The sequence below is a fragment of the Hylobates moloch genome, unplaced genomic scaffold (assembly GCF_009828535.3).
Source record: "Hylobates moloch isolate HMO894 unplaced genomic scaffold, HMol_V3 SCAFFOLD_8, whole genome shotgun sequence".
NCBI lineage: Eukaryota > Metazoa > Chordata > Mammalia > Primates > Hylobatidae > Hylobates > Hylobates moloch.
The window spans coordinates 82627684-82642998 of NW_026652283.1; the positions used below are offsets into that span (position 1 = coordinate 82627684).

The 15315-nt window shown below is 46.0% G+C and overlaps 1 protein-coding gene across 1 annotated transcript; it reads left to right on the forward strand.

Annotated features, from left to right (window-relative positions):
• Nucleotides 1-14046: 14046 nt before the first annotated feature.
• Nucleotides 14047-15309, forward strand: LOC116472332 (serine protease 44; the record flags this gene model as incomplete). The annotated part of the gene is made up of 3 exons (XM_032159122.2): nucleotides 14047-14311; nucleotides 14660-14816; nucleotides 15165-15309. Coding segments are annotated over exons 1-3 (567 nt in total), but the record flags the coding sequence as incomplete, so codon positions are not given.
• Between the last annotated feature and the right edge of the window lie 6 nt (nucleotides 15310-15315).

The window sequence follows — 15315 nt, forward strand, 5'->3', positions numbered from 1 at the left end:
ACAGTGCCCATATCCCCACCTTGGCTGCGAGCCTTGGGAGTGCTGGGGCTCTGAGGCCCTTCACACTGGGCGGTACCCTCAGGGCCCATCACAAGGTGCTGGGGCCCCTGAGGTGCAAGGTTCAGTGACTGCCAGCCTTCCTGTTCCCAGCCCCTGGCAGAGGGAAGGGGCATCTCACCAAGAAGCCTTTTCAAGCCTTGCCACTGCCTCACAGCCTGCTGGTGGGCTCTCTCAACTAGGATTCCGAGAGCAGGAGTGCTTCCCTTGGATGTGCTTCCAGGTGTGAGCCTGTGTCCAGGTATGTGTTCCTGTTTCCATGTGGGCTGTGTCTCTGTTAGCCAATATCCTGGTGTGAGCCTGTGTCCAGGTATGTGTTCCTGTTTCCATGTGGGCTGTGTCTCTGTTAGCCAATACCCTGGTGTGAGGGGTTCCTTTCGCCCTCCTGAAGGAGGAGATGCCTGGGCTCCTTGCGGGGAGTGTGAGGGGGGCAGTGACCAGGAAGAGTATGTGTGTGTCTGGGGAGGTGGGCCCTGGGCCCTGCCAGACACCTGGGCTGGTTTGTCCAGAGCTTCTGCATCCACTCAGGGACACAGGCCCCGGGTGGGAGCCAAGCCCCAGCTTGTGCACTGGCCAGCCCTCCTTGTCCTCTGCCCTCGGCTGCTGACTTTTGTAAAACGAGGAGTGTGTGTTGGGAGTTGTGCGACTTATCACACGCAGTGTTTTCCCTTCGGGACACACACACCCTCGCAAGCCACCACACACGGTGACACCAGCGACGCACGCTGGCGGCCGGCTCCCAGGGCTCAGCCTCCCTCGGCGACGCGCCAGTGATACACACTCCCGCCTCCCCACTCCCACCCACATCCCGGGAGGAGCGGCCGCTCCCCTGTGCTCCTCCGGCCCGGCCCTCGGCGCGGCGTTTCTGTGTTCTGTTCCCTTCACAGCCGCGTGGAAACCGCAGCGGGGCGGGCCGGGATGAGCTCACGCCGCCGCCCGCCAGGCCGCCAACCCTAACTCGCTCCAGATGCAGGGCGGCCTGTGCTGGCGCGGAGAGTGGCGGGGTGGGCCCGGGCCTGGGCCTGGGCCGGTGGGGGGAGGGGGGGGGCACGGCCCACTCGCGCCCCCTGCAGGGGAGGCCTCCGCAGATCTCCTGGAGGCGGGGGCTGCAGGCTCTGGGCACAGGGGCGCGGGTGGGGGCTGCCTACCCCGGAAGAGGAGGGCCTTATTGCCATCCGCCTGCTTTTTCTCAGGCCTTGCCCACTGTCTGAGATCTGTCCCCGGGCGGGGGTGGGGGGGTGCAGCTGTGGAGGTCACAGTCCACGACCCCTCCCTGGTCGGCGCAGCCTCGAGGTGCTGTGGGACCATCCCCTCCCGGGCCGGTGCCCGCCCCTCACACAGGCCGCCTTTGCTAGCCCCCACCCGCGACTGCCGGAGTGTGGCTGTCCCCCCACTTGCCCTCCCCGCAGCTCCCGGGACACCCTGACCAGGTACTGTAGCTCAGGGCCCTGGCCAGGCCCTGCCCACTCTTGTTCCTTTTGGAACAAACACTCCAGTTTCTACTGGGAAAGCAGCGGGGGCCTGACCACCGCCTGTTTTTAATAAGGAGCTGGTATTTCCCCGAAATCGCCGGCCGTGGCTGACCTCATGGGGATGACGGCTGGCCCTGGGCCAGGGGGCAGGAGCCGGCTCCCGTGTGAGCCCCTGGCCTGCAGACAGACGCGCAGGGAGGAGGCGCTGGTTTCTCGTCCCAGCTCAGCCGTTGGCTCATCCAAAACTCTGTCCATCTGTTTGACTGCTGTGTTGTGTACCCTGGGTCGATACCCTGCCAGCCCCCGCACCCCAACCCTGCCCAGGGCCCTGGGTTCAAGCCTCGCTTTACTCCTGCCTCGTGTGATCTTGGCAAATTGCTTAACCTCTCACCACTCATTTCCTCCACTGTAGGGTTGAGACTGTTGTGAGGATTAGAGAGGGAACACGGTGGGGAGGGTCGGTGGATTCCAGGAACGTTTCTAGACGGCAGGAGGAGGGGGGGTCTCAGGAGCTGAGGCGCCAGAGATCAGGCCCTGGGCTTCCTGGGTGGGGCATCGTGGGAGGAGGGGGAGCTTGGGAAATTGTCAGCCTTGGGGGAGATAGGGACAGCACAGAGGTTCCAGCAGAATGAGAGTGCTTTGTAAGGGATCAGCACGGTGGGGGGTGGGGGGGGGAGGCTGTGGGCACCAAGAGGTTGGGGAGGGTGTCAGCAAAGGCTTTCTAGAGGATGGGCACTTAGGTGGAATGTGGTGGTGTTGGGGGGGATGGGGGGGCTCAGGGTGGGAGCAGAATCCTAAGGCAATAGTCTGGATGCTGGAACAAGTGAAGGGGTGGAATGGGGGAACAGAATGGAGGAGAGTAGAAGCAGGCAGTCGGGTTCAAGATATCTAAGGAGGACTCTGCCTGAGGCACTGTGGAGAGTCCAGAAGTCCCATCTGTAATTGAGGGACAAAGATTGAGGGAACCAGAGGGGGACACAGGCTCCAGTGGCAGAGAGGGAGACCAGGAGCCCCAGAAGGAGCAGGGAAACCAGGAGAGGAGATGCAGTAGACAGGGAGGCAGGCGGCTGGACACAGATAGTGGCTGGGAGATTTTGCTTGCTCTGGTGCCTGCACCTTTCAGATGCTCGAGGCTCCTCATGAAGGTAACAACTAAAACTACAATAAGGAATAAGGGTGGCTAATATTCATTGAGCACTTAGTGTGTGCTAGGCAATGCTCTAAGCACTTACAGGTATCAATGTGTTCTATCTCCACTTCATTTCTATTTATGTATTTATTTTTCCTAACTGCTAGGCTATATGGGATCTATTTATTTATTAATTCACTCACTGATTCATTCATTCGTTTAACAGATATTTATTAAGTGCCAGACATGTTTCAGGTGCTGGGAATACAGCAATAAGCAAGACAGACAAAAAGATCTGCCCACACAAAGTTTACAAGAGGAAGAATTTATGAAAGAGGAAGATACCCAATGTATTAGTTTGGTGCAAAAATAATTGCGATTTTCACCGTTGAAAGTAGTCTTAAAAATCTTTGCCCCAGAAAACCTAATATATGTGAGCAAAATACATAGTATATTAGATTGTGCGAAGTACTATGGGAAAAATTAAAGGACGATAAGGAGGGTTTGGAAGGACGGGGGACACAGTTTTTGAGGTTGTCCTAGGAAGGCCTCATTGAGGAGGTAACATTTGAGTATAGACCACATCTGGCCGCCTCTTTTTAGCCCATGAGCTGAGAATGGTTGTTACAGAACATTTGCGGCTGGGTCTGGTGGCTTATGCCTGTAATCTCAACACTGCAGGAGGCTGAGGCAGGAAGATTGCTTGAGCGTAGGAGTTCAAGATCAGCCTAGGCAACATAGCAAAACCCCACCTCTACAAAAATAACTAACTAACTAAATAAATAAATAAAATTAGCCAGGTAGGGCCAGTTCCTCCTGGATGCCAAGAGGAGGATTTGTTTCCTTGATTTTTATAGATTCTAGAGGTCACACCAGCATTCCTTAGCTTCTGGTCCCCTTCTTCCATCTTCAAAGCCAGCAATGTTACATCTCTCTGACCCTTTGGTAGTCCTATCTCCCTGTGAAACGTTCTCCACTTTTGGGGACTCGTGATTAGATTGGGCTTTTCCAGATAATCCAGGATAATAGCCCCATTTCAAGGTCCTGAACCTGAATCACATCTATAAATTTCCTTTTACAATGTAAAGTAACATATTCACAGATTTTGGGTACATGAACACGTATCTGTTTGAATCCCTGCTTTCACTTCTTTTGGGTATATACCTAGAAGTGGAATTACTGGATGATATGGTAATTCTATGTTTAACTTTTTGAGGAATTGTCATACTGTTTTCCACAGTCACTGTACCATTTGACATTCCTACCAGCAAGGCATGACATTCCAATTTCTTCATGTCCTCTCCAATACATGTTATTTTCTGTTCTGTTCATTTCTTTTTAATTAACCATCTTGGTGGGTATGAAGTGTTATCTCACTTTAGTTTTAATTTGCATTGCCCTAATGATTGAGTATCTCAATGTTGAGCATCTTTTCATGTGCTTACTGGCCGTTATTTATGTTCTTTGGAGAAGAAGTTTATTTACAAATTTATTTGCCCATTTAAAATAGAATTGTCCTTTTGCTTTTGAGTTGTAGGAGTTCTTTAAATATTCTGGATATTAATCCCTTATCAGGTATATGATTTGAAAATATTTTCTCCCATTCTGTGGGGTATCTTTTTACTCTCTTGATAGTGTCCTTCATAGCACAAAGGCTACCAATTTTTATTAAGTCCAGTTTGTCTATTTTTTCTTTTGTGCTGGTGTTTTTGGTGTCATATCCAAGAAATCATTGCCAAATCCAATATCATGAAGATATTCTCCTATGTTTTCTTCTAAGAGTTTTATAGTTTAACTCGTACATGGGGTTTTTGATACATTTTGGGTTAATTTTTGTATATGGTGTAAGGTAAAGGTCTACCTTTATTCTTTTGCTTGTGGATATCCATTTTTCCCAGCACTATTTTTTGGAAAGACTGTCCTTTCTCCATTGAATGCTCTTGGCATCCTTGTTGAAAATCATTTGACCATATACGAGAGGGTTTATTTCTGGGTTCTCTATTCCATTGGTCTGTATGTCTGTCATTATGCCAATACCATGCTGTTTTAATTAATATAGCTTTGTAGTAAATTTTCAAATCAGAAAGTGTGAGTCTTCCAATTTTGTTCTCTTTTTCAAGATTATTTTAGCTATTTGGGGTGCTTGGGATTCCGGATGAATTTTAGAATAGTTTTTCTATATCTGCCAAAAAAAGTCATTGGGGTTTTGATAGGGATTGCATTGAGTTAATTTGGATAATATTGTCACCTTAATAATATTAAGTCTTCCAATCCACGAATATGGAATGTCTTTCCATTTATTTAAGTATTCTTTAATTTCATTAAGCAGTGTTGTACAGTTTTCAGTATGCAAGTATTTCACATCTTTGGTTAAATTTATTCTTTTTGATGCTATTGTAAATGGGATTGTTTTCTTAATTTCCTTTTTGATCATTCACAGTTATAGAAATGCAACTAGTTTTTATAAGTTGATTTTGTATCCTTCAACTTTTCTGAATTTATTATCTCTAACAGGCTTTTGTAGGGTGGAGTCTTTGGGGTTTCCTAAATATAGGATCATGGCACCTGCAAACAGAGATAATTTTACTTCTTGTTTTCCAATTTGGATGCCTTTTATTTCTTTTTCTTGTATAATTGCTCTGGCCAGAACTTCCAATACAATGTTGAATAGAAGTGGTGAAAGTAAGCATCCTTGTCTTGTTCCTGATCTTGAGAGAAAAGCTTTTAGTCTTAAATCATTGAGCATGATGTTACATGGTGGTTTTTCATATGTGGTCTTTATTACATTGGAGAAGTTTCCTTCTATTCCTAGTTTATTGAGTGTTTTTATCGTGAGAGGGTGTTGAATTTTGTCAAATGCTTTTCTGTATCAATTGAGATCATCAAGTGATTTTTTCCCCTTCATTATATTAATGTGGCATATTACATTGATTGATTTTCATGTATTGAATCATCCTTGCTTTTGAGGAATAAATTCCACTTGATTAGCTGGGCATGGTGGCCCATGCCTGTAACCCCAGCACTTTGGGAGGCCAAGGCAGGAGGATCACTTGAGTCCAGGAATTCAAGACCAGCCTGGACAATACAGTGAGAGCCCATCTCTAGTTTTATTAAAAGAAAAATTCCACTTGGCCGTTGGGTATAATCGTTTTAATATGCTGCTAAATTCATTTTGCTAGTATGTGACTAAGGAGTTTTGCATCAATGTTCATAAGGAATATGCACCTGTAGTTTTTTTCTTATAATGTATTTGTCTGGCTTTAGTAATAGACTAGTACTGGCCTAATAGAACGAGTTAGGAAATGTTTCCCCCTCTTTAATTGTTTGAAAGAGTTTGAGAAGGGTTGGTATTAATTCTTTAAATATTTGATAGAATTCGCCAGTGAAGCCATCTGATCCAGAGTTTTTCTTTGTTGGGAGATTGTTGATTAACAATTCAGTCTCCTTACTAGTTATGGGTCTACTCAGATTTTCTATTTTTTCAAGATTCAATCTTGGTAGATTGTGTATTTCTAGGAATTTGTCCATTTCTTTTAGGTTATTCAGTTTATTGGTGTACAGTGTTCATGGTATTCTCTTTTAATTCTTTTTATTTCTGTAAAATCAGTAGTAATGTCTCACTTTCATCATCTTCATTTTAAAAACATGGATTTGCTGGATATAACATTCTGGATTGAACATTTTTCTTTCAGCACTTCAAGTGAGTTGTCACACTATCTTCAGCCCTCCATTTTATTCTGGTAAAAACTCAGGTATGATCTCATTATGGTTCCCTTGTATGTGATGAGTCATTTTTCTCTTTTTTTTTTTTTTTTTGAGATGGAGTCTCGCTCTGTTGCCCAGGCTGGAGTGCAGTGGCGCAATCTCGGCTCACTGCAAGCTCCGCCTCCCGGGTTCAAGCCATTCTCCTGCCTCAGCTTCCCGAGTACCTGGGACTACAGGCGCCCACCACAACGCCCGGCTAATTTTTTGTATTTTTAGTAGAGACGGGGTTTCACTGTGTTGGCCAGGATGGTCTCGATCTCCTGACCTCATGATCCGCCCGCCTCGGCCTCCCAAAGTGCTGGGATTACAGGCGTGAGCCACCGCGCCCGGCCGTCATTTTTCTCTTACTGCTGTCAACATGTTCTCTTTATCTTTGGCTTCCAACATTTTGACTCTGATGTGTGGGTATAGGTCTCTTTGAGTTTATCCTACTCTGAGTTCATTAAGCTTGTTCGATGTGTAGCTTAATGTTTTTCATAAAATCTGGGAAGTTTCCAGCCATTATTTCTTCAAATATTTTTCTGTTCCTTTCTCTCTCCTTCTGGTACTGCCATTATGTTTATGTTTGTGTGCTTAATGGTGTTCCACATTTCTCTGAGGCTCTATTCATTTTTTCCTTTCTTCCTTCCTCCCTTTCTCCCTCCTTACCTCCCTCCCTCCCTCCCTTCCTCCCTCCCTTCCTTCCTTCCTTCCTTCCTTCTTTCCTTCTTTCTTTCTTTCTCAGAGACAGGGCCTTGCTCTGTCACCCAGGCTGGAGTGTAGGGGCATGATCATAGCTCACTGTAACCTTAAACTCCTGGGCTTCAGTGATACTCCCTCCTCAGCCTCCAGAGCAGCTAGGACTACAGGCATGTGCCGCCATACTTGGCTAATTAAAAAAAATTTTTTTTGTGGCCGGGCACGGTGGCTCATGCCTGTAATCCCAGCACTTTGTGAGGCTGAGGCAGGCAGATCACGAGGTCAGGAGATTGAGACCATCCTGGCTAACACAGTGAAACCCCGTCTCTACTAAAAATACAAAAAAATTAGCCGGGCATGGTGGCGGGCACCTGTAGTCCCAGCTACTTGGGAGGCTGAGGCAGGAGAATGGCATGAACCTGGGAGGCGGAGTTTTCAGCGAGCTGAGATCATGCCATTGCACTCCAGCCTGGGCAACAGAGCGAGACTCCATCTCAAAAAAAAAATTTTTTTTTTTTTTTTTTTTTAAAGATAAGGTATTGCTATGTTGCCCAGGCTTGTCTGAAACTCCTGGTCTCAAGCAATCCTCCTGTCTCAGCCTCCCAAAGTGTTGGGATTGCACGCATGAGCCACCATGTTCAGCCTCTGTTCATTTTTCTACATTGAGTTTTTTTGTTTCTTCATATTGTAAAATCTCTAATGACTTATCTTCAAGTTTACTGATCCAAATCAAATCCACTGTTGAGGCCATCTCATGAATTTTTCATTTTAGTTATTGTGCTTCTTCACTTGGTTCCATTTGGTTCTTTTAAATATTGTCTATTTGATAAGTCACCGTTATTATACCTTCCTTTTTTTTTTTTTTTTTTTTACCCACATTTTCCTGTTTATTGCAGCACTATTCACAGTAGCCAAGATTTGGAAGCAACCTAAGTGTCCATCAACAGACGAATGGATGAATAAAATGTGATACATATACATAATGAAGTACGATTCAGTCATAAAAAAGAATGAAATCCTGTCATTTGTAACAACATGGATGAAACTGGAGATCATTATGTTAAGTGAAATAAGTTCAGCTCAGAAAGATTAACTTTGCATGTTCTCACTTATTTGTGGGATTTAAAAACCAAAACAATTGAACTCATGTAGACAGAGAGTAGAAGGATGGTTACCAGAGGCTGGGAATGGTAATCGTGGGGGTGGAGGGGAGGAAGAAGGGAATGGTTTATGGGTACAAAAAAAAATAGTTGGAAATAAGAAAAAAGACTTAGCATTTGATAGCAGGACAGGGTGACTATAGTCAATAACAATTTAATTGTATACTTTCAAACGACTAAAAGAGTATAATTGGATAGTTTGTAACCCAAAGGATAAGTACTTAAGATGATGGATACCCCATTGACCTTGGTGTGATTATTATGTATTGCACGGCTGTATCAAATTTTCTCATGTATCCCATAAATATATATACCTACCACGTACCCACAAAAATTTAAAATATATTTTTTCTTTTTTTATTAATTTTTTCTTTTTTTGCACACAAAACAATAAACATTTTCTAAAAATACATACAAACAAAAAGATGCATATCAAACATATTAGGAAGGTTGCACATGGGAAGACTGGGAATAGAAATGGGGGGTGGGAATGAAAGAAAATAAATGAGAGAGGGACTTTGTATGGATCAATAATAATAACTCAATCCTCTATGTCTTTGACAAAGAAGAAGGAGAAAGAAGAGGAAGAAAAAGAAAGTGGGATAAAGGATCAGAAAGGGAGGAAAATAGAAAAAATTAGAGTATGACTCCAGGGTAGACCTGTTTTGCTGTTGCTGGGTTGGTTGGTTGGTTTGTTGTATTTTTCATATGTTTCGCCATGTTGGCCAAGCTGGTCTCGAACTCCTAGCCTCAAGTGATCAACCCGCCTCGGCCTCCCAGAGTGCTGGGACTACAGGCGTGAGCCACCACGTCCAGCCCCCACACTGCGTCTGGCCTCTGTGGTAGACCTCCCAGACGGGGTGGCCGGGCAGAGGTGCTCCCCACATCCCAGACAGGGCGGCCGGGCAGAGGCGCTCCTCACTTCCCAGATGGGGCGGCCAGGCAGAGGAGCTCCTCACATCCCAGACGATGGGCGGCCGGTCAGAGGCGCTTCCCAGTTCCCAGACGGGACGGCCAAGCAGAGACGCCCCTCACTTCCTAGACGGGGTGGCGGCCAGGCAGAGGCGCTCCTCACCTCCCAGACGATGGGCGGTCGGGCAGAGGGGCTCCTCACTTCCCAGATGGGGCGGCTGGGCAGAGGCGTTCCTCACATCCCAGACGATGGGCGGCCAGGCAGAGACGCTCCCCACCTCCCAGATGGGGCGGCGGCCGGGCAGAGGCTGCAATCCCAGCACCCTGGGAGGCCAAGGCAGGCGGCTGGGAGGCGGAGGCTGCAGCGAGCGGAGACCATGCCACCGCACTCCAGCCGGGGCAACACCGAGCACTGAGTGAGCGAGACTCCGTCTGCAGTCCTAGCACCTCGGGAGGCCGAGGCGAGCAGACCACTCGAGGCCAGGAGTTGGAGACCAGCCTGGCCAACATGGCGAAACCCCGCCCCCCAGGGCCTTGTTATATATATTTTGGCATACTTGGCATGTTTTCTGAAAGGATATCTATATAGAATAAACTGCCAGCAGAGAAATTACTAGGTCGGATGATATTTTAAATGTTGATAGTCACTAAAAAATTGGCTTTCAAAAGATATCGTACATATCTTTCATTCAAGATACTTATCACTCTGTATTACAACTATTGGTCAATCTGTTCATCCACCTATGAAGAGGTAATCATAGCTTCCCATATGGTTCTGGATGCTGAAAAAAACAAAGCAAGTCTGTTCTTTAACATGGTTGTAATTGGGTTGAATTCATCAACTGCAAAGGAGAAAAACAGTAGAGATTGTGAAAAATGTTGCCTGGACATGGCTTAAGATCTAGAACTTGGAGGTTGAGATTGGACTGTAGCAAAGGATGTTTATCCTTCAAGGAAATAATTTACAATTACTTCAAAAGAAGTATTCTAATACGTTTTGAGATCAACAAAGGTTGGTTCAGTACACCTAAAGATGACTAGAAAAGATGGCAAATTGGACTCTGATGTTGATTTTTTAGCTTTTTTAGATTTTTAACAGAACATATTTCTAACAGAATATATTGTTATATGAAAAAATGGGCTCCAAAATATGTGTCCAGTTATGAAGATAATGAGATTTTCCTCTTCGTTTTGCTTGTTTTTTCTTATTTTTCTACAATGAAAATAACTTGTGTTCATAATAATAATATATTGCTAATATTTATATCAGATAGGCTAATTGACTTTAAAAGTAAAGATTCTGGGGTCAAGATTAGACAATAACAATACTGTATACAAACTTCTATCTTTATTTCTTTTGTTTTATTTTGAGACAGGGTCTCGCTTTGTTGCCCAGGTTGGAGTGCAGTGGTGAAATCATGGCTCACTGCAACCTCGACAACCCAGGCTCAGGTGATCCCCCCACCTCAGCCTCCTGAGAAGCTGGGACTACAGGTGTGTAGCACCATGCCTGGCTAGTTTTTATTTTTTCGTAAAGAATGGGTCTTGCTATGTTGCCCATGTTGGTCTTGAACTCCTGGCTCCAGCCATCCACCCATATTAGCCTCCCAAAGTGTTGAGGTTACAGGTGTGAAACACTGTGCCTGGCCAAATTTTTATCCTATTAAAGCTTTATGATTGAGTATGTTGTTTTTTAAATTAAGCTTAAAATTTTTTTGAGATAACTTATGAAATTGAATAGATTCACATGCAATTGTAAGAAATAATAATAGAGATCCTCTATACCATTTTCCCAGTTCCCGCAGTGGTAACATCCTGAGAAACGATAGTACCACATCACGACCAGGATATTGACATTGATACAATCCATCTATCTTACTCAGATTTCTCCAGTTTTACTTGTGCTAATTTATGAGGGTGTACAAGTCAAGATGTATGTATAATTCTATCCAATTTAATCATATGTGTAAGTATCTACCACCATAGTCAAGACACAAAACAATTTCATTACCACAGTATTCCTTGTATTGCCTTTTCAAAACCATGCCTACCTCCCTAACTCTGGACAACCACTAATCCGCTTTTCATTTCTCAAGTTTTATATTTTCAAAAATGTTATATAAATGGAACTATACAGCATGCAACCTTTTGGGATTGGTTTTTTTGATTCAGCATTATTCCCTGGAAATTCATTCAAGTTGTTGCCTCTATTGACATTTTATTCTATCTTTTGCTGAGTAGTATTCTGTGGAATGAATGTACCACAATTTGTTTAACTATTCACCCACTGAAGGACATTTTGGGTTTGTATTCATTTCCTATTACAGCTGTAATAATTTACCATAAACGTAGTGGCTTGAAACAACCCAAATGTATTATCTTGTAGTTTAGAGGTTAGAAGTCCTAAAATCAAGGCGTTGGCCAGCTGTCTTCCTTCTGCAGGCTCTAGGGGAATATCTGTTTCTTTGCCATTTCCAATTTCTAAAGGCTGCTGCATTCCTAGGCTTGTGGCCCCTTCTTTAACCTTTGAAGTCAGCAGTATTGCATCTTCAAAACTCTCTCTCTGACCTCTGCTTCTGACATCACATCTTTTTCTCTGACTTTGACTCTTTTTCCTCCCTCTAGGATACTTGGTATTACATTGGGCCCACCAGGATAATCCAGAATAATCTGTCTCAATATGCTTAATTTAATCACAATTTGTTCACCATGTACGGTAAAATATTCACGGGTTCCAGGGATTAGAATGTGCCCATCTTTGGGAGGCCATTATTCTGTTCATTACAGGATTGTTTCCAGATGTTGGCTATATGAGTACAGATACTATAAACATTTATGCAGGTTTGTGTGTGTGAACATCTTTATTTCTCTGGGATAAATACCCAGGAGTATAATTACTGGGTTGTATAGTAATTGCTTATTTTGTTGTATAAGAAACTGCCAATCTGTTTTCCAGAGTGGCTGTAATAGTTTACATTCCCACCACAATGTATGAGTGATCCAATATCTCTGCATCCGTGTCAGCACTTGATGTTGTCACTAGTATTTATTTTAGCCAGTCTGATAGGTGTGTAGTGATATCTCATTGTGGTTTTAATTTCCATTTTGTTATTGACTCATGATGTTGTTGACAGCTGTTGTGATACTTTGGTTCTTGTCTTCTTAGTTTAAAAAAATTTAAATAAGAGATGCATAGCAAAGGAGATGGAGCATAGAGTAATTTATTGTAAAGGGAAAAGAATATTTTGAAAGTTAAGTGCAGAATAGACAGTACACCCTGAGAGAGAGAGGATTCAGAGTGGTCTACTTATAAGGACGAGACAGCGAAGACAGGCACTAGGGAGATTCTCTTTATGGGAGTCTTACATGGTTATAAGGAGTGGGAAGAGGTGTTATTAGTAAGCATGTTCTGGGTGGTCCTCTGGGTGCACATGCACAGTAGCTGTGCATGCTTGTTCATACGTCGAATATCTCATCAGCATCTGAAATCTCCACCCAGGGGTATGCTTTTCACTATGATAACGAAAAAAGTGTCAGTTTGAGAAAAGGTAAAATCGAAGTGCGCATGCTCTCTACAGGGGAAATTTCTTACTGAAGATAGCTTTGCTTGAATGAGCTCAATTACAATGCGAATGCTGCGGCTTACTGCGTTGATTGTGGAACGGTCACCACAGCTGCTGTTTCCCGGGGACATGGTCTATCTATTCTGTCTCAGTGTTGAACATCTTTTCATGTGGGTTTTTCATCTTTTTTCTTTTCTTTTTTTTTTTTCTTTAGAAGAAATACGGACTTTAATGAAGAGTTTTCCCTTTGGTATAAGTGAGACTCGTGGAAACATCCAAACAACAGCAAAAGGAGGCCAGGATGAAAACGGTCAACTCTCACTTATCCACAAGGCCAAAAGAGGGGGGCCGGCTTGCTGTGGTGTGGCCACCCCGGGCCTAGGCTGGGCTGGGCCTGTAGAAGGTACTCAGGAACTGCAGGTTTTGCGTTTCCCCTCCATGAAACTGACAGGCATTCGGGCTGACTTCTGCCTCTTGGTCTTGCGGTAACAGACCCAAGTTTTTCTAGTCCTAGATGGAAATAAATTTCATCTGCCCTTGGTCTCTGGTATAAAAGGTGCAATCCCAGTTACCTCACAGGCCTGGGCGAGGAAAATGCCAAGAGCTGTAAAAGGGCTTGGAAAAGTTAAAAAGGTGATGTATAAATGTAATAATTGATTATGATTTTGTGCTCAAGAATAAGCCATGGAACACAAAATAGGAAAGTAAGTCTAGAGCCCTAAAATATATGCATATAAAACTCTAAAAGAATGCAGTTCCAACTGTACAGATGGTATTTGGGGATTGTCCACTGCTTTAGAGTCTCAATGCCCCTTTTCTCATGTGGGTGTTGATTTTCAAAAAGGTAGCAGTATCGTCTCTAACGCAGTGGTTAGTAATGTTAAGTGCAACATACATGTTAAAGAGTTTTAATTTTTATTGCAAACAAGTAAGGGAAGGAGACTCTGTAAAGCCCTGGCTGGAGGAAACTCTGCCGTAGAGTAGTGGTCGCATCTTTGTGTGAACAAAGGGCTAGACAGCTGCCACTCTGAGGCCAGGTCCCTAGGCCAGGAGACGCTGAGTGCCTGGGTGGCGCCCGATGAGGTGGAGGGCCCTGAGTCCACCGAGAGCTGCGAAGAGAGAGAGGACTCGGTGAGTCAGGACTGCACGGCGCGGCCCCGCCCAGGCCCCGCCCCTCGGACTGCCGGGTGGCCCAGCCCCGCCCCCTTCGTCCCTCGCGGGCGCTGCAAGTTCCCGCCAGAACCCATGGCAGGCGTGGAAACCGCTGCGAGGCGGCGCCACGACGGAGGCTGAGGTCACCGGCAGTATCCATGGCGTCCCAGGGCGGCAGCTCCCTGGGGCTCCTGGCCTGGTTCTTGCTTCTTCAGCCATGGCTCGAAGAGGCCTGGGCAGGCAGGGTGGGTGCGCAGGAAGGCATAGCACTGCTCTTCCCCTCCGCTCTCCCCTCAGGGCCAGGCGGCCAGGACCCCGGAACGAGCGGATGGGAGCCGCCACCCGTAGGGGCTCCAGGATCCCCAGTGGCCCGCCAGTCCAGGGGGAACGCAGTGTCCCCCGCTTCGGTGTTACTTCCCTCAGGTGAGTCTGATTCTTACCAGGCTCTGGCAATCCCACACACACTATCATCAACGTGGACCAAAGGGACAGTAGCATTAAACGTCAAGTGACACTTCTGGGCCATGCCCAGCCGCAGAGAACTGGCCTGGTTTGAGGGGGAGGGGACCTGCCCTAGAGGAGGAGGGGCTCAGGGGACACGATCTGTCCAGGGGCGGGGCGGCTCCCTGAGATCTGGGAGGACACAGCCATTTTCCGAAGAGCCTCAGGGGATGCAGGCATTGCTTTGAGGGTTCGGAGGTGCATTTGGCTCTGGTGAAGGTGCTGCAGCAGCGTTACTCTTAGTCCCTTCCTTTCATTGACCTGCCCCAGCCTGTGGCCAGCGGATTTCAAGGATAATTGGAGGATTGCCGGCCCCAGACAGGAAGTGGCCCTGGCAGGTGAGCCTGCAGACCAGCAACAGACACATCTGCGGAGGCTCCCTCATCGCCAGGCGCTGGGTGCTCACTGCCGCCCACTGCATCTCTGGGTGAGTGTTTGGGTCTCAGAGCTTGGGCCCTGATCAGGCTGTGGGACCTGGAGCCAGTCTGTCCCCATCCCTGAACTTCCTCTTCCTCATCTGTAAAAGGGGGTGACAGCCCCATAGTTTTTATCCAGTCTGGGTGAGACCTGAGGATTTGCATTTCTAACAAGTTTCTGGGTGCTGCTGCTGCCGCGGCTGATCTGGGGACCACCGGCTAAAGTGGTCAGGGGTCCTGGAAGGATGTGGTTTGGAGAGAGGGAGATAGCTGCTGGCTGGCATAGGAAGATGGTACCAGGCGGGAAGCACCTGGAAGGTGTGGAAGCAGAGTGTAGACCCTGGAGGATCTTCCTGCAGCCATCTGGAATACACAGTGAAGCTGGGAGACACAAATGTGCATCATCGCTCCAAAACAGCACTTGTGGTCCCAGTTCGTGACATTGTTATCCACCGATATTTTAAGTCTCCTGCAATAATTGAAAATGACATTGCCCTTGCTCTGCTTGAC